This window comes from Hylobates moloch, unplaced genomic scaffold (genome assembly GCF_009828535.3).
Source record: "Hylobates moloch isolate HMO894 unplaced genomic scaffold, HMol_V3 SCAFFOLD_16, whole genome shotgun sequence".
In the NCBI taxonomy this organism is placed as follows: Eukaryota; Metazoa; Chordata; class Mammalia; order Primates; family Hylobatidae; genus Hylobates; species Hylobates moloch.
The window spans coordinates 61,884,260-61,904,926 of NW_026652291.1; the positions used below are offsets into that span (position 1 = coordinate 61,884,260).

Genomic DNA, 20,667 nt, shown 5'->3' on the forward strand with positions numbered 1-20,667 from the left:
GAAAGGGTACAGAATATATCTGAATTCAATAAATACAACAACTACTATTATTATTACCATTACTAATCCCAAAGCAGGCTGATGTCACCCTGACTGTATGAGCACTGAAGAATGTGATGGGTGCATGGCAGGTGCTGCCCTGCAGGTCATTTAAAATTATACCTGGTGGCCAAACCTACTGAACTAGAAAATGTTTCAGAGGAAAACCCTCTCCTTTTCACTTCCTGTAACCAATGGCTATTGTTTTACAAATGCTTTAATCAAATGTGTCTGTGCACATATTCTAGAAGAGCCAAATGCTCAATAAATGGTATAACAAAGGATATTGCATATTTATAAAATTAAAAAGGATGTAAGAAAACTCACAATCAAGGCACTGAAAATAACTTTGTTTTTTATTGCCTTGTCTTCTAGAGTTAAAGTTTTATAGCTGGAAACACACACCAAATCTCTATAATAAAGAGACAAAAGGCCTACCCTGACATATATTCCAATGTAGGAAAGTCTATTAATCAATAACCTCAGAAATGAAATAGAATGACACTGTGGAGGCCAAAAGTGTTCCACGTCTCTATCAATTGTTAAGAGTCAGAAAGGAATCTACTATTTAAAACACGGTCCTCTCCACCACACCCCTCCCCAGTGAATTAGAAGAAATGAGGCGCTGTGGCAGTTGCACGTGGCCATGGGTCAGGGACCAGGTGGATGTCTGACTCTGCCACTTCCAAAATGGTGACCCCGGGAGATCATGACCTCTGATGAAAACTGTTCCTTGATCTGTGAAATGAGGAACATACCACCCAATAAATAGGGACACTGCAGGGATTAACTGGAATTAAATAATATAATATGCATAAGATGAATACTTTTTATTTTTATATAATTTTTAAAAATTTCTTAATTTCAGTAATATTCACTATTTATACAATAAAGAATATATATATATATATTTAAAATTATTGCAGTTGATTTCCACTTCCTCTTTCACTGCTAATACCTTTGTGTGCCTCTGACTTCAGTGTGAATTTCTTCGTTTTTCCTGGATAAAAACTCTTGAAAAGTCAACTTACCACTGCTGAATAAACCATTTCTACCAAGGTCAAATTTCATCTGTCTTGTCTCTTCCCTCTCTTCTAATATTTATAGACTTTGAGATGAGAGCCGGTCTGAATTAGAAAGTAGATAAAAAGAGTTTCTCTCCTATGCCAGATCACTGACAATTAAATTTGGTTACCCTAATTCCAGTAACAACCCATGAAGAATTTTCTCAAACCCTCATAAATGTTTAAGTGTTGATATTAACTACCTGGATTCTTCTCTACATGACATGCATGAAATAAGAATGCAATTTGGTATAAAACTTCCATGGGGGTTCAGATCCCTGGAATCTCAGAACCCAAATAAACCTGAATTTAACTACTCTGAATTTTTCAACTGAATAAACTAAAGCCCCCAAAAATCAGATGTTTGACCATGGGCAGACAACAAGAAAGAAATTATAGAAGTTTTTAATAAAATTGAGTACCAAAAATATATCATTATGTCAGATAACCCAATAAGACAACCCAGAGTATACCTCCCGAAAACAGTAAAACTTCTCAACCTTAGCTTCAGAAGTTCTTGCACAACACTTTCAAAATACAGATTAGCTTCCCCATCAGCCCCCCATGCTGCATTAGAACCAGGCCATCTGTACTTTGAGAAATTCTAGAGGGTATTATAAGGAACACCTAGGGCTGCCAATCACTGAGATAAAGGGCAGTATTGGCAGGTTCTACACTCCTAATACATGTCATTACCTTCCATGGGTATCTATTTACATAAATTATTTCATCAAAAAGCATTCAGAACTTTTTCCTAAAGAAAATTTTGCTCTCCCTACAAATCTAAAACCATTTTGAAAAGATTAAGATTTTCTGTTTCAACAAAACATGTAGAAGAATGTACTAATCACAAAAATTAAAGCTCCCACATGCTTCTTCTCTGGGGATGAGTAGCAGCCAAGGGAAGATTTTTACCCATTTATGGATATAAAGGGTGGCATCATATATCACACACACATAATTAAAACAGGATCCAGAAAATAGATTATAAACATGAAATTACAGAATGTTTGGTAGGTGACTGATGTCTAATAACAGACTGATTTTAACTTAGCATGTTTCTAGTTTGGCTTTATAGACCCATATTACCATGGACAACTAACTGTAGAAATTGTTGTGGGTAGGGCTTGCTTTACACTTTGAATATGTTAACAGTTCTAAGTTATAAATAAAGTCTACACTATAATCAGGTACGTAGTAAACAAAAATCTCAAATACATTTTCCATTAAGCATCTATTGTCTCTATCGAGCAATGTGCTGGGTGCTATAAGGAATTTATCATATTAGCTCCAGTCTTTGAGCAACCTAATCCACATGAGTGAGCAAGAATGAAAAGATAGCACAAAATAAAGATTTTGTATGTAGACAGACCATACAGATGCAAGCACAAGTTTAGATGATACATAGCTGCTTCTATCAGTGTTCAAAAAGGCCACTGGAATAACCTCTCATGCCTATAAAGGACAGGATTAGTTTCTACCCACCTTAGGAGGTGCACAGAGATAATGAGGTTAATATTTCCCACTAGCGACTCTGTAAAAGTGTTTTTAAAGTAATCAAGTTCGGCCGGGTGCGGTGGCTCACGCCTGTAATCCTAGCACTTTGGGAGGCTGAGGTGGGCGGATGGCCTGAGGTCAGGAGCTCCAGACCAGCTTGGCCAACATGGTAAAATGCCGTCTCTACTAAAAATACAAAATTAGTTGGGTGCAGTGGCGTGCGCCTGTAATCCCAGTTACTCAGGAGGCTGAGGCAGGAGAACTGCTTGAACCCGGGAGGTGGAGGATGCAGTGAGCTGAGATCGTGCCACTGCACTCCAGCCTGGGCAACAGAACGAGACTCCGTCTCAAAAAAAAAAAAAAAATCAATTTAACTGAAATATATTTACATGTAATAAAATACAACCACTTTAAGTGTGCAGCCTGATGAGCCGCCAAAAATGTATATACCTATGTAATCAACACCACAATCAACAAACAGAACACCTAGTGTCACTGCAAAAAATTGCCTCAGGCCCCTTCTCAGTCAATCCTGCCACTACATCTTACTTTTGTCTGTTCTAGAATGTCATATAAATAGAATCACATAGTATATTGATGCTTCTGTTTTTTTTTTTTTTTTCACACAACATAATGCTTTTGAGATTCATCCATGTTGCTACATATATTGGTAGTTCATTTCTTTTTACTGCAAGGTAGTATTCCACTGCAAAAATGTAAAATAATTTGTTTATGCATTTAATATGTAGATGGATATTTGAGTTATTTCTGGGTTTTGGTTATTATGAATGAGACTGTTATGAATACTTGTGTACGTATTTTTTTATTTTTTCTCTTGAGTGTATGGTGGACGTATGTTTTTTATTTTTTCTCTTGAGTATATGCCTAGGAATGGGGTGCATGTTTGACTTTATAAAAAAACTGCCAAGTTGTTTACTAAAGCAGTCATATCATTTTTACATTGCCATCAGCAAAGTATGAGAGCTCAAATTGCTTCACATGTTAACACTTGGTATTGTCAGTATTTTTAATTTCAGTCATTGCTGAAAAGAAAAAGCAGAAACCAATGCTTTAAGAATGTTAATCACAGAGGCATCTCAGTACATAAGCACTTGTATATATCATTCAAGAAGTCAATCAATCCATGATTCCAGTGAGAAACACTCAAATCCTATCCCAAGACACCATAATGAACTGGAGAGATTATTTTTCTCCTTATAGAATTAAACCTAAATAACCCAAGAAAGATCATCTTATTTATCCCACTCCAGCACCATTTTGGATACCTCCAGGGGATATTTAAACCGCTCTGAAAATAATAAGTCTAATGATCACAGACCTCTAACTCTGATCATAAACTGTACTAGATATTGGGAAAAAATTCACACAAAGAAAAGTTAGTAAAAGACATTGGATATATATGAAACACCCATGTCTAGATGCATATTTTGGCAAGCTTTTAAAGTAGTGATACTTCTCCCTTTTTTAAAATTTAATGCTTCATGCTGTTTCAAGAATGGTTAAAAATTATTTGCAGACATTGTCCTAATTTGGACAAAGTTTGCCAGTTCAAAATGAATAGCTGGTTTTCATCAACCAAACCACAATAGTTGAAGGGCCTGGCCTCCCAGAAGGCGTAGGCAGCTCACACCAATAGCAGGAAGAAGATTTTCATTCCAGGGCTCAGCTTTCACTTCACAGACTCCTATGAGAGCTGAGCTACAAAGAGGTCATCCCTAGACTGAATAGGAGAATAGGAGAAATTCAAAATCCTACTTAGTTTTTTAATGAACCTGCCATTCCCTCTGCCTGGAATGCCCTCTCACCCACACAATCCTCTTTTCAAAACCAGTGAAGCCCTACTTTTCTCAAAACTCTTGGTTCTCCAAACCAGGCCAAATTCTCTGCATACGTGCTTTCATATCATTGTATTTTTTTAAATCTTTCACAGTTTATAACTATGTTTATTTTAGTGATGGATTAATGTCTATTGCTACTTGCCCACCAAATTAGGTAAGCTGCATGAATTCTTTTCATAGCAGTACCCACGGAACATAGAATGCTTGGCACAGAAAAGTTCTTAATAAATATCTGACTAATTAATTGCTAATTAAAACATTACCTTATCAGGGATGTAACTGATATGCCTCTAAGCTTCGCACAAGTTAAAAAAATAAAGGTGGCAGCTTCTTTGTCACTTACAAGAAAAATCAAACTGCAAAAATCTTGGGTGTCAAAGTTGCCTGCCCTTCTCCTGCCCCCATTTCCACTATACTGTCTGCTTAAATGTCAGATCTACTTTATCAATCTATCCTCTCAAGATTCAAAACCATGGAAAGACTGAAGAACTAAAGATTTTCCTCCATTAGAATGCAACAAAAAAGCAATTCTCATAGTTTTGAACTTTAAACCTGGGGGTCTTGGTAATTTGTAAAGGAAATACAGTTATTCTATAAGTCCCAGGTCATTATCTTCTATGGCAGGGGAAATGAAATGGTTATGCTATTTCACTGAGATGAGGTTGTTAAGAGTCCCTGTATCACTCTTGCAGGCTTCATGATCAGAATTAGGCAGACACAAGCATATGCCTAAAATGCAAACAACTGTTTTTCAATTATACATAGGTACTAGGCAAAATTCGAGTGGCTTCTAGACTGTCTACCTTTCTTTCAACTACTCATCTATAAGAAATCTCAATGAAATATTGAGAAAATAGAGCTTAACAAAATTAGAATCACTAGGTGTCTATACTAGTCTGATGTTCAGCTCAGCTCAAATGCAAATCAATCTTTATTTAAGTGTACTCTATTCATTGTTTGTGTAAGCAGAACTCTGGAATCTAAATTTAAGAATATGAAAATATTTTTAAGACCTGGGCTGGGTGTGGTAGCTCATGCCTGTAAACCCAGCACTTTTGGAGGCCAAGGGGAAATGACTGTTTGAAGACCAGCCTGGGCAACATAATAAGACCCCATTGCTACAAAAACTACAAAAATGGTGGTTTATCCCTATAATCCCAGCACTTTGGGAGGCCTAAGTAGGAAGATTGCTTGAGCCCAGGAGTTCGAGACCAGCCTAGGCAACAGAGTGAGAACTCATCTTCACAAAAAAATACAAAAATCAGCTGGGCACGGTGTTGTGTGCCTGCAGTCCCAGCTCTCAGGAGGCTGAGGCAGGAGGATCGATTGAATCCAAGGAGGTCAAGGCTACGGTGAGTCATGGTTGTGCTACTGCACTCCAGCCTGGGCAACAGAGTGAGACCCTGTCTCAAAACAAAACAAAACACACTTGAATTTCATTAATAAAATTCTAGGAAAGTATTAGGTGAGGCTACTTCTTTCTTCCATTTAGTCACTAGATATTAGCTGAGGCCCTAGAATATGCTCGGCATGGCTTAGCGCACTAAAGAAACACAAATATCTTCTAACAATAACCAAATTTTTTTATTAACCTAATCCTTATTTGGAATAAACAGAAACCAATGTTTCAAGGTCAATTCTCTCACACTCATTTAAATAAAAGCTTTCTTCTTTTTTTTGAGACAGAGTCTCACTCTGTCACCCAGGCTGGACTGCAGTGGTGTGATCTCGGCTCACTGCAACCTCTGCCTCCTGGGTTCAAGCAATTCTCCCGTCTCAGCCTCCTGAGTAGCTGGGATTACAGGTGAGCGCCATCATGCCTGGCTAATTTTTTTATTTTTAATAGAGACAGGGTTTCACTGTGTTGGCCAGGCTGGTCTCAAACTCCTGACCTCAGATGATCCTCCTGCCTCGGCCTCCCAAAGTGCCGAGCATTATAGGCGTGAGCCACCGCGCCTGGCCCTTTGAAAAATAATTCTTACCAAAGTGCTATGTTCTTAATTCATTTTAATCTAAGACACAGTCTTAGAAGTTTACATGTTCTTTCTGGTAAAAAGTTACTTTTACCCTAAAATAAATTCTGATAAATGATCAAAGGTTTAATTTTTTAAAAAGCTAGAAATGGGTCCAAAAACATAAAGTTTTATTCCCAAAACTACAATTGAAGGAAATTTTTTAAAAAGATAAACTAAAGTAAGCTTAAATCTTCCATCACTCCATACAAGAAATATTATCGGAAATATCACAAATGCTCCAGGTGTTTAAATTAGCATCACCAATAACTCCATGAAAAATTTATCCAAATTTTATCTCAAAAATCTTAATACGAATCCATTGTAAATCCCACAGATCTCCTACAATCACAAACAGAAAGAGAAAGAAAAAAAAAAAGATTCAAAGCTTAATAAAACAGATGCTTCTTCCTAACAAGGCAATGGCTGTCAGGCAAAGCAACGACTTGTGAACTGAATCGACCTCCTCACATTCCATAAGGTGCCAATATTTATCTTAAGACAAGTGATTACTGATTATTGGCAACTGTCTAGAAAAAGCCAATGAAAGTCAGGCTGTGAGTAATGACAATTATCCAGATACCAGGAACTGTTCTAAAACGAGAATTCCAGAGGATAGCCCATTCTCTGTCAGTGTCCCCGTGAAGGCAAGTATGGACAAACAAGTCTGCGAAACATTTTACGAAAGCTCTTAGCGAACTGGAAAATACATCTGAACTGAACTTCACTACCTTTCCAATACGCGGCAACCTCAGAAACAGAGGTGTCACCAGTAAAGAGGAAGACCAGAGAAACAGGGAAAAGGAGCAAGAGAGTGCAGACACCTACAAAACCTGCGAATGTAAACCTCCTGGATACCTCAGAATGAACTGTTTTAAAATAGAAGTTATTTTAATAATATTAATATCTGGTTCTCATTACCTGACAGGCAGATATAAGTTAAATAGTCGCCTTGACCTCCAGTTGCCAAGAAAGGAATCTTTTTCTTTGTCCTCCTCTTGACTTGGACAGCTCCCAGCATCCTTTCATCAAGAGGTGCAAAAATTTCCTTGCTGATAGCAGATTTGGCACTCATTGTAGAAGAAGTGAGGACAGCACGCAGTGAATCTTTTAAAGAAGCAAAAGAGAGGAAAGTTGGAATTGACAACATTGTAAGGGCTCATACGATAATCAGCAGCAAGTGAATTTGCAGGTGAAGTAATTTTCAATTTGCAGTTTAATCTCATACTTGCTTGAAATGTATTATAGAAACATTAAAAGCAAGGTATTCGTATTTGTAATAACTATGAAAAAATACAAACAAAAAGGGGGTACTTTACTTCCCAAAAATGTCAAACACAATATGAGATGAGTAGTACAAACTGGGATCTGGAAGGTTTGTTAATTACTACCCCAACTGCACCTCCCTCTAACTGGCAAGTAGTACCCACTCTATTCCTGTTCTGTGAGGAACATATTTCACACTTCCAGATGACAAGTCTTTCCACTGTCCAACAGTCCTTAGAGTCAAGAAATTCTTTATGCCCCTTCAAAATCTCCTTTAATGTAAATCCATTTCCCTAATTCCATTCATAATGGAAATAATTATATCATCTTCTACACAATAACTATACATACAACAGAAGACCATTAAATTAATACCCTTCTTCTGCCTTTGATCACGCTAAGTAATGAATTCTTATTTATTAGCTTCTTCCAATGGGTCCTAGTTTGCCGTGCTCCTCTGCATCTAGTTACCATGCTCTGTACCCTTGACAAACACTCCATCTTTTCCTTCAGCCAAAATGGATACAAAATTCTAAAAACATATCTAACTAATGCTAAGTATTTTGGAAATGTTACCCAGCAGCTCCCACATGTTATGCTCCTCTGGTTAACTGGCAGTGGATGCCCAATAATTAAGAAAATAAAGCAGTGTGATGCTGACTCACAGTGAGTTCCCCCCAGAACATACACATACATAGCCCCCATGTTATATTTAGTTTTCTAAAAGTTGTACTTCCCCAATGGTCTTAACTCTGCTTTTTTATATCTATTATGTTCAAGGTCAATCTGAAATATTAGGCCTGTCATCCAAAAAGATTCTACAGCAACTTGAGTAAACTTTCTCCATTCCATCATCCTAGTCATAAATAGTCTGTGCCCTAATAATGAATAGATATTTGTTCAGGCAATTCAACAAATCAAAATTAAAGGCACAGAGAGGCCCATGGGTTGGACATGCAGAGTATCAGAGATCCTGCATATGGATCAACAGCACAGCTATCTACAGTAACACAGCTCAAAGAGTTGATCAGACTGCTGTAAAACTGAGCCAGCTGATTACAAAAACACCTGCTATGTGCCACTTCTATGATAATAAGTATTAGAGATACAAGAAATAATTAAGATATGGTCCCAGTTCTCCAGGAATTGACTGCTAACTACATCAGAGGCTTCACTTAAATCCAGATAGTTCATAGTAAAAGATCATGGGATCATCCTTCCCAATGCAAGATTCACAAATGCTACCCACACAACTGTTTACCTGTAACCTGTTCACATCTATAACCTTCTGGTAGGAAAGCAATATATTAAAAAAGAACACCCTTCTAGTTAAAGAAAATTTCTCCTAGTTTTTATTCTGTAATAGAGCAGGTTTTCTTAGTGACACAAGAATACCTATCTATACATACACAAAGAATATGCATCTAGATATCCTAGAAATTATAGATCTAATACCCACATCTACTTGTGCTCTAATCCCAATATTTTATCATCACCACCAGGTTCTTCATGCTGGCCAAGAACAAAACGACAACAGTGAAGGGGGACCTGTTTTTCAAATGCTGATCACTAACTGATATGCTCTGATTTCCTACAAGTTGGTAACAGAATTTCATAATTTACCCCATGACTTTCCTAGGCAAGGTGTTACAATTTATCAGGGACTTTTATTTATTTATTTATTTATTTAAAGAAAGAAACACATACTGGTTATTTTCTAGCTCCAAGGCCACTTGCCTCTCACTATTTGGGTACAGGTGAAAAAGAAAGCCAGCAGTAGCACAGTGGCTTCAAACCATTTGATAAGCAACGTAGAAAGCAAGCCAAAGTCCTGAGCTGACTGGGCACTCTTTTTTTTTTTTTGAGGCAGAGTTTTGCTCTATCACCCAGGCTGGGGTGCAGTGGTGCACTCTTGACTCACTACTGCCTCAGCCTCCCCAGTAGCTGTGATTACAGGCGCTTACCACCACGCCTAGCTAATTTTTGTATTTTTAGTAGAGATAGGGTTTCACAATGTTGGCCAGGCTGGTCTTGAACTCCTGATCTCAAGTGATGCACCCGCCTCGGCCTCCCAAAGTGCCGGGATTACAGGCTTGAGCCACCGCGCCCAGTCTCACCAGGTGTTCTCGGACCAGCGCCTTCCCAGCTGTCATGGCTTTTGCTTTTTCATCTCAGGTTCACAGTTTTCTAAAACTGTAGTTAAAAGAAAAAGAAAGCTACCATTTTATCATATAAAATCTGTCAGAAAAAGGAAAGAAAGATAATGTGGTTTTACCAAGCTTAGGAAATCCTGTTCTTTTCAAAAACTGGTGAGAAATAGAAATGATCTTTTTTTTTTTATATATATGCTGATAGTCAGTGACCAAGAACAAAAGAGAGAGAGAGAATAGATAAAGCCAGTAACTTCTTCACGGAGCACAAGTTTCAGAATCAAACCCAGGTTCAAATTTTAGCTCCAACACCTAAGGCTTGTGTGATTTCTGGGTAAATCGCTTAAAATTACAGACCCTTAGTTTATTAACTACAACATAGAGATGTCTTCACCTACTTCCTGGAACTAAAGAATTAAATGAAACAATACATGCAGAACACTTATTCTGTGGCCTGAATAATTAAAAAATGCTTAAAAATAAAACATTTTTATTAATTCTCCTACTACGATATGAAAAGATAAAAATCCCTCTGAACTTGTAGAATTGAGTAAATGCAGCCATCTATACCAAAGGTATTTGTAAAAGTGAAACCCAACTTTATTTACAAATCCTCACCTTTCTCACCCATCAGTGTGACACCCTCCACCTACAGATAAACAGTCTCTTATAGGGATGGTTTTGTACTAAGTATCACAAGGATGAGGAATTTATAGGTGTCGCTCTTTAGGACACTCACTAGGAGATTATCAGATTCATTCTATGTGAAATTATCAAAAGTTTTTATTCATGGCAATGACACTAACAGGCCAGTGTGCAGCACACACATGTATACATGTTGTTAATGTCACCCTGGGAATGGTAATGCACAGCAGATTAGATGGAAAAGAATCAGAAAGTAAAAGGGGTACTGTCATAACTTCACAGCAATAACTTATGAGTATCCCGAATCTGACTGTATGTCTGAATTCAGCATGGAGAGCTTTTCAAAAATGCAGACTCCTGGGTCCTTCCTTTATACCCACCAAATTAGAATCCTGGGATCTGTATTTTAAACAACTCTAACTGGTTCTTATGCAGCCATGCAGTCATTTTGCCACCTAATTTAAATGCTCTGAGCCTGGAGAGGAGCTAAAACCTAGACCAGAAAGGTAGTGATGGGAATGGAAAGGATGAATCATTTCAGGAGAAAATATAGGAAGACAATGCACAGGATTTTTTTTCTCTCCATCTAAGCAGCTTTATCAGGCCTTACGTCTTAGTGTTGGTAAATCAATGTCCATCCCAAGGCTGAGAACCCAGTGTAAGAAATTAAGATGAATATAACAGCAATGGCACACCAGTGACCACTAGTTACTCCAACCTATATCACCCCATGGAAGCCTTTTCTTTTCCTGCTTCTACAGGGTATAATTACAAAATTTTTCCATCCAAGAAACCAACCTACAATATGATTTGCAAGTCAAAGCAGCTAGTTCCCATAAGTGTTAGTTACAAAAAACTAATCACAGTTAGTTCTGATCTTCTCACTTTATGCCATCACATCTATACATACCACTCTTGTTAATGCATGGCTACTGTAGTGTGATGCCTTTCCACTGCCCAAGTAACTAGGAAATAAGACCATCCTTTAGGTTAGGAGTTGCAAACTCAAATGACCTCAGAGATCAGGTAGATGAAGCGCATAAGTAAAGGGGAACAGGTGTAAGATGCTTTTGTATTCCAATATCAACATTTTTGGTTTCCAGTAGTGGAACTGGTATTTGTTGTCTGTGGTCAGGAGACCAAGAGGAGTAGTAGGAACTGCAGCAAATTAAAAACCTCCATTGTTAAGGCATTCATTATCATGCAGGTAGTTCTAGGGAAGTATAGTCTACAGCCCTTAAATATTTTTCATGTGAGAAGAGAGAATCTCCTCTGGTAAGGCAACGGTGCCATCTGTTTAGCTTAGTACGGTTAGATAGTTGATCTAACTTCATTAACTCCTCTGTTCTGATCCCATGTTTAACATGCAATCCTCTGATCATGTTTTGGCCTTGTGGCTGTGCCACACAAGTATTCTAGACTATGTAACAATTATACTTCTTATTGTAAATGAGTAACCAAGAATTTTAGACATCAGTCTCATAAGCTAGTTAATGTGTCTCAACACTAAGGCAGATGCAGTCAGCATGCTGATAACAAGTTTCAGAGTCTTTGAAGTTAAGAACCAAGATGATGTCACCCTGGAAGACTTTGGGGGGGAAAATCAGCTAGTCTTTCCTACTTCAACAGAACTTCAGTTTGGTGAACCCAAATAAGTTAGAAATAAGAGAAGTAAGATTCTCTAAAATTAGACTTCTTTGCATTACCACTTTGTTTTTGAAATTCTACAAATTCAATTTTAACTCCCACCTATAATGTGATGACACTAATCATGCATCCAACTCAGAGGGCCTTTCTGGCTTTAAACCCATATACCTAGCTGTAGACAGAGCATTTCCACTGAGACCTAACCTAGACTCTTCCTTCTCCCTCAACCCTTTCAAATCCCCATAATGAACCAATCACCGAGGCCTGTGGATTTAATATTTCTAGACTAGCTTTTCTTCGTTCTCACTTCCTCTGCCTTAGTTTGGGTCTTCACCATCCCTGGCCTGAATAATTTTGATGCTTCCTCTAAAGGACTCCAGTACTGCTCTTACTTTACCACAATCAGCCCTCTACGCTGTCCAATGTCATATTCCAAAGGATGAATATGATTCGAGCTTAACTGTACTTAACTGCTTCTTCTCCATGCCTCAGCTATTGACAAAGAAAAACAATAACCTTAACAAGGAAAAAGCCAACGTTGTAAATAGAGAAATATTAAATTACTTCCCTTAAAAGTCACAATATATACATACTAAATGCTACAAAACAGATGTTATTGTATATCACTAAACCTAGAAATCTAAAAATATTAATTTTGCTCCAAAGTTCAAAAACTTTAACAGGTAGTCAGAAAATATACAAGCTTTTATGCAAAGAAAATCAGTTTTATTTTTTCTGATGTCATATATTAAGATCAAGGAGATAATATGAGGCCAATTTAGCCCCTTTAAAAGTGTTTAAGAAAGAGTTACTGATTTTTAACAAAATGTTTACTTAGATAATGTTTCTCTTTGATAAGACAGTTCTCAAGTTGAAAGCTTTAGTCTTTCCATGGTATGTAGGCATGTGAATAAACAATAAATTAGACAAAAGTTTTAGTCCACCAACCAGTTTTTCCATGTAATTCAACTACTACTCTTAACTACTAGTTCTTATAAGTAGATTATAAAAAGGAAGTCGGATATGCTACTAGAATAGACAGGTAACTTTAATCCGGTGATAACATTTGAAGTCTTAAAAGTACAATCACTTCAAGTTCAATCACTCTTTATTGCTACAAACAACAAGGGCTATTGGATGGGCTTGCCATGGTGAGAAACCAGATGGGAATAGCAGACCAAGAACCCGTATTTAAGGCTTCACGAGCTTTACAGAATTAGGGTAAAATCAACAGACATTCAGCAAATCCTCTAACAACATACTTAAAGGAGCCAGAAACTTCTAAACATGAAAAATAATGGGGATATGAATAAAAACTAAAAACATTATCTGATCTGCTAGAAAAATAGTGGAAGATAGGAAAAAAAATATCTTAAAGTAGAAACTCCAAACAAAGACTGCACAGGAATATCACCTGGGTGCCCAGGTCCTGCTCACAGAGATTCAGGGGATCTGGGGCCAAGGCCTGAAACTTGTTTTCTGAATGACTTCTTCAGTTTATTCTGCTATACAACCAGGTCCAGAGCCACTATCTTTGGGTTTTCCCCCTGTATTTAATGAATTATTTATAAAATAAATAAAAAGACCCCAGAAACAAGTGTACATGGCAAATATTTTGTAAAGCCCTAGCAATGAATCATTGAAGTTTACATAGCACTTCATGATTTACGAAGTATTTCTACATCTAATCCCAAATGTGTAATCAAGAGAGCCACTGAATATATCTTCCAAAGTTTGCTTCAAAACTGTAAATTAGAATCTTCAGATACGTATGTATTTTTTTTTTTTTTTTTTGAGGCAGAGTCTCATTGTTGCCCAGGCTGGGGTGCAGTGGCACCATCTTGGCTCACTGCAACCTCTGTCTCCCAGGTTCAAGCAATTCTCCTGCCTCAGCCTCCTGAGTAGCTGAAATTACAGGTGTATGTCACCATGCCCGGCTAATTTTTGTATTTTAGTAGAGATGGGGTTTCACCATGTTGGCCAGGCTGGTTTCCAACTCCTGACCTCAAGTGATCCACCTGCTTCAGCCTCCCAAAGTGCTGGGATTACAGGTGCATGCCCAGCCCAGATATGTGTTTTTATGAAGGGTAAACTATGTCATTTTTAACACACCCAATTGGTGTAAGGATTATGAGGAAGTGTTATAATTCCTCTCCAACAGAGATTAATATGAGTTGAAACCTTTTGAGCCAGCAACTCTACCATTAGAAAAAATGGTGTGAGCATGCACACACCATATGTGTGTCACAGATGCATGCTTACCTCTGATTCATTTTTAAGAAAAAATCATTATAAACAACCTAAATACCCATCAATCTTCATTGGTTAAATACAGTATAGCTCATCCAGCCAACAGAATATTACTTATCCTTTTAAAATTGTGGCACAGACCTACAGATATTGACTTGGAAAAATTGCCAAGAAACAATACAGAGTGAAAACAAGGAGGTTATAAAACAGAAAATGAGCTCATGAATTTGCAATTTTATGTGTATATTTACATGCATAAAGAGATGTCTAGAAAATAGTTTGCCAAAACGTTAATATGATTATCTCTGGATTTTGAAACAAGGAAACAGGTCAGAGATTCTGCAGGACAGTCTTTGTACTCCACTAAAATCTCAGTGGCGTGCTCCTTGAACATTGCGGTTTTAAGGCATATTTTTTTCACCAAACCTGGAAAACCTATCAAAATACATTTTATTGAGACCCAATTATAAGTTGGCCATATTCTTTTTTCAACTCCAGTCCAGGCATAGTGTTGAGAACCCCAAAGTAAATTAGCAAACTCCCACCCTCAAAAAGCTGTGAGAAAGGAGAGCAAATACTGTGAATAATTACAAGGCTTGGAAGGTAATTTTGTAGGAAGAAAATGGTACCCTTCTTCTGTCCAATTGCAGCTCAGTGCTGGAGCCTTCAACCTGGCGAACAGAACACCAGCTACGCGTTAGCCTGTGCTTGCTCTCTTAGATGAATAACTCTGGAACACTGTAAAAACAACACAACCATACACAACAGCCCTGGTCATACCGTTTAATTCTTTAAGGAAGGAAATAAGGAATGGCTTTTCTGCCATCAGACTGCCAAACACTATGAGACCCGATTGGGTTTCTTTTCCCTGTATATACGAACTCTCCCTGTGTAAGAGACATTATGTTCACAGGATTCTCTGAGCCCATGACTCACGTCTGCTTCAACTATAAACCTAGATTATTTTCATCTCCTCTTTCCTTGTTTATATGTTCAGTATACACATTCTTCTTGTAAGTTTGATATCCAAAGAACAAACCCTGACCATAAGATCTGTGTTTACACAAGTTTATTTACATTGCGGGTGTACTTTTTAACCTTCTTGTCAATTACTACATCCTTTCACAAATGATATGACAAAGCCAAAAAATAACACCACCAACAAAAGCTACATAGGATATGTCATTTGGAGGGTTTATTGAGGTAAGACGAAGATTTCATAAGCATCACTCATTCTAAGGGATTCTATTAATAGGATCTCCACATTCACAAGTTTAAATTCCAAGGACCAGTTAAGCCAGTTCTACAATATCCATGTACCCTTTCTACAGTAATGGGTAGAAATAAAGAATCACAGTGAAGCCCAGGCTGGAATACACTCATTGGTGTATTATGGATATTGACAAGCTTATCAATCTAAAACATAGAACAAACCTTGAAAAGTGAGTTGAACCACATCAAAAGAGGAAGGTAGTAACAGAAAAAAATTAAAAAGAGCTCAACTTTTTGACATTCCCCTATTTTTACTGAGCAATCATGTCATTGTGGTATCCAACTACTAGTCGGCAAACTAAGAAAACAATATGTTGAGGCCGGGCGCGGTGGCTCACGCTTGTAATCCCAGCACTTTGGGAGGCCGAGGCGGGTGGATCACGAGGTCAGGAGATCGAGACCACGGTGAAACCCCGTCTCTACTAAAAATACAAAAAAAAAATTAGCCGGGCGTGGTGGCGGGCACCTGTAGTCCCAGCTACTCGGAGAGGCTGAGGCAGGAGAATGGCGTGAACCCGGGAGGCGGAGCTTGCAGTGAGCTGAGATTGCGCCACTGCACTCCAGCCTGGGTGACAGAGCGAGACTCCGTCTCAAAAAAAAAAAAAGAAAGAAAACAATATGCTGACTTGAGAACATCACTTATAGCAGACAGCATTGGAAATAGCCAAATCTATTCCAACCATGTTCAAATACAGGCAAAAGCCACATAAAGATTGACTTAACATGAAAATAAACATTTTAATTATCTGCTAGGTTCTGCACTACTTGCTCAATTAGTTCATTTCTTTTGCTTACACTGAAGAAAAGACAGAAGGAAAAGCACTAAACCCATATATGAAAGGAAGTAAAAAGTTTAGGTAGTAGGTCAGATGTTTTCCCCTTAGAGAAGGGTATGATTGATAACAGAAATTGCAGATTTGAAAAAAAAACAAAAAGATCTATCTACCATTAAAAATAAAGAAACAAACAAACATAAACTCTCCAGCAAGCATAACATGAGCTTTTTATATTAGATATTTGTTGACTCAAGCTTTAGGTAAATTTTAAGTTTTCTTGATTTAAGCTAATTCTATTTTGGAAAAGACTTAAAATATAACAGTAAAAAAAAAAAAAAAAGCCTTTAAAGAAAGCCTCCATTTTTTAAGAGTTTGAAACCAATAAAAACCTAAAATACAGTTGAAACAAGTTCATGTGCTTTCTAAAATTTTTTAAATCAGAGCAAAACTTCTTTAAAATATTCTCTAAATCAAACATCGATTTTAAAACATTCCTTATTTGTTGGGAGGCTGAGGTGGGTGGATCACGAGGTCAAGAGATCAAGATTATCCTGGCCAACACGGTGAAACCTTGTCTCTAGTAAAAATACAAAAATTAGCCGGGCGTGGTGGCATGCACCTGTAGTCCCAGCTACTTGGGAGGCTGAGGCAGGAGAATCGCTTGAACCCGGGAGGTGGAGGTTGCAGTGAGCTGAGATCGTGCGACTGCACTCCAGCCTGGCGACAGAGCAAGACTCTGTCTTAAAAAAACAAAAACAAAAACAAAGAAACCAAAGAAAAAGAAAAAAGAAACATTCCTTATTTGAATCGCTGATTTGGAGAATATCACCACTTTACAATTTCTTGGAAGAGCTTGAGTGAGTTTTCTGTAATGGATATATCATCAGTGTCATACTCCAACATGACGTCTTCACAACAGTGAGAGGCACAGAAGCAATGTGACACTCTGAGGAGCCATTTTACACATACCTACTCTGTTTAAAAGGCAAGACACTGTGCCCTTCAATGCCTCAATTTCCCAAATGAAATTTCCAGTAAGGTTTATGAACACTTCTGATCTCATTAAGGATTTGGCCAAGGACTGTAATTCCAACTTTAACTGATCTCCTCAAGGGTCAACTTCACGAATTCATGCCAGTGTAGTACAATCTGAATGGTGATAGAAAGGCTTCCTTTTCAGCCTCCAAAAGCAATTTCCCCATCTGTCAGCTACCTTGAATTCTGACACAAGAGATGTATATACTTAGATATGTGACTTTGGTATTCAAAAAATCCTTATTAATATACTTATACTCTGGGTGGAGAGACTTTTACAGATGAGGAAACTAAAGCTCAGTGGTTAAGTAAATTGTCCTACATCACACAGCTCAAGGGCAGAGCAGGGAATTAAACCTACGATGCATGACTCCAGAAGCCTTTGCTCTTCCTTACTATCTCATATTGAAGAAATGAGAAAGGTATGGAAAGGTGAGGCTGGAATGCATTCTAGGTAAAACAAGACAAATTCAACTGCTTTACACTTTTGCCTCTGGCCACATTTTCTGGTGTACAAGATATTGTTATCAGCCTAGCCCAGCAGCTACAAAGATAACAAATCGAGCTGTAGTTTGAAGTCATTCTTTCTGGATATCTGTTCATCTCATGTGTGCATATCATGCTGGTTCATTGGCAAAGGAGTCGCACAGCCTTATTAGGATAGAGCTTGTTTTAATTCTACAAACAAAACTGGGAGTTGACAATACATTAGCAGAGAGATTCTGCAACAGATCTCTACCTCCATAAAGGAGACAATGCCCATGAAAGCCTCATCACAGCTGCTCACCACCATCGTTTCAAGACCAGCAGTTTGCAACAGGAGTCAACTCTTGAGATCTTGGATGGCTGCCACAAGGCAGTTTTATGAGGCTTGCAGGCTATTTTCCAAACCGGAAAAGGCTTAAATATGAAAGGCACATATTTCAAAGGTTTCTGCTGGTTCTCAAGGGAAGTCCTCTTCCACTTCCTGTGCTGTATTACTCCCACTCTGGCATTTCAAAAGCACAACTTGGACCCTCCCTGTTACCTTCCTGCTCCCACTTTTTCTGGGCCTTCCATCTTTTGCTGACAGTGCTTCAAGGAACCTTAGCTCCTCCAGCAGCAATGCCTTGAGTTTCACCAATTTCAAAGGCTCTGCAAGGGGAATTTCATCATTTTACTTTACGGAGAAGGATTTCAGCAAGATATTCACAAATAAGCTAACCAACCACATTACTTGACACCCTTTTGGGCCTTACACACCAGCAGCTTATACCTCAGTTAAAAAGTGTGGGCATAGCAGAAATGTGGCATTCTTAAGCTTAAAAGTTTAATGCCTGGAAGTGATCCTAGTGATGGTCTATCTCATCCAATTACCTCACTTAACACATAAGGAAACTGAAGTCCAGAGGGTGATTCCAAAGTCACACAACAAAAGAGTAGCAAAACCAATATGAGGGCTAAATGTTGCTCTCGACTTTTTAAAGTAAAAAACAGAGAAACATGAAATGATAATGTAAAATAGTAGAGCACTGCCGAATTTGTGGAAGGTGAGAACAGGTGGTGTTGGGGAACAATGAGAACAGAGAAAGAGAAAACATGATTAATCACAGTGGGGACTCTTCTCAGATTAAATTTTTTTTCTTGGGAATTGGCTTGAAATTAAGTGCTGAACTAGAAAACCTCTGGCCCATAGAGTTCTAAACCTTAACTCTTGGCTATCACCCTTTTCCCCTTGAATTTTCACAGTTTGTTTTCTCATTTGGCTATTGAGGCCAAAAGCAATGATGGTCTGCCCAAGCGGAACAGCCCAGGATAGTCCAAGAAGCACAGAGTAACTCTGGCCAAGCTCCAACTCACAGGCCTCTGTATTGACTCCAACTGAGCCCCTCCTACAGCCTCCAGGCTCTGAGCCACCGGCAGGAGAATACACCCCGGGCAAAGTCACATGTCCATTCTCGGTTTGGGAATTAATGTGCTGGTGTTGGTGGTCTCCTGAAAGCACACACTAACCATACCAGGAGCCTGGATCAGCTGTTGACAGGGTTTCTCAGTACCTATTCCAGGCCCTGATAAACAACAGGGTGGGAAAATAGGAATCCGTCTAGCCCACTTCTTGTCTTTGGAACTGCACCCTTCAGCCTCGGCACAAAAACACCACCAGGTGCCTGCAATCTGTAATCAGTGCTCTATTAAAACACTCTCAGAAACACTGGAATTATCCTGATTTCCACACACAGCTGCACAAGGTCCTGTTGGGTAACTGGAGAGTCTTTACAGGTTCACTTAAGCTACAAACTAGAATGCCTTGGTTAGGATTGAGCACATTCAATGGTGAAATCTCCATGTGAGTGGAATGGGTGGATAGGTGGTCATCTCTATTCTATGTCTTGAGATGTAAAAGAATAACCTACAAATCCAGGTCAGACCCAAAGTCCATATGCAAATTCGGGCTCTGCTCTATTCAATCAATTCTTCTGTCATTCAATGTCAACCCCTTTTTAATCAGCATGTTCCAGAAAATAACTAACTTCTGACCTAACTAGCTGTGCAGTGTTTTATAGGAAAGAAAAAAAAATCTATCAGTTGAATACTACCCTAATATGAACTCAATTAACACTAGTACAAGCTTAATGGTACCACACACTAACACGTTACAAAGACATTCAAACAAATGTGATCAGGATCACCATCCAAAAGCTGGGGGCCAAGGTACAGGAGTCACTTCTCCCCTGACTCGACCTGACAGATGTTGGATGGTGACAAGAAGTTTACATTTGTTATCACAAGACCTAGGTCTGAGCCTGTCTTTGCCTTTACTCAACGAATAATATTTGGGCAAAATCCTGCATCTTTGAGACCTGCATCTTCACCTTTAAAGTAGGATAGTACCATCCACTTCCTAGGACTGTATGAAGGATGAAGAAGGAGGTTATGGAAGTCAGCTCCCTGGGTCCAACTGCTCCCACCTGGGGTGCCCTGATCCTTGAAAAGCAGACAAGCACATCAGCATGTCAGCTTCTTATTTGAAAAAGCATGTTCCTCACAGAGTATTTTACAAAGCCTTTCCTCAAGTGCCATCCTATTTCATCTTCCACACTTGTGAGGGAGGTATGATTGTCTCTACTGACACATAGAGAGAAGGAATGGGTCTTCCTCCTTCAATCCCATATCAT

General features: G+C 38.4%; 1 protein-coding gene across 4 annotated transcripts in view; it reads right to left on the reverse strand.

Annotated features, from left to right (window-relative positions):
* The window catches only part of STXBP6 (syntaxin binding protein 6), a 250,811-nt gene that overhangs the window by 156,922 nt on the left and 73,222 nt on the right, over positions 1-20,667 (reverse strand). For 3 of the 4 annotated variants that reach the window (XM_032179909.2, XM_032179910.2, XM_058429766.1), the window contains exon 2: positions 7,393-7,578. The exons of the other annotated variant lie outside the window; for it this stretch is intronic. In XM_032179909.2, the coding sequence (XP_032035800.1) occupies positions 7,393-7,546 (154 nt within the window). In that variant the 5' untranslated portion in view covers positions 7,547-7,578. The remainder of the gene's footprint in view (positions 1-7,392; positions 7,579-20,667) is intronic. 4 annotated transcript variants of the gene reach the window in all.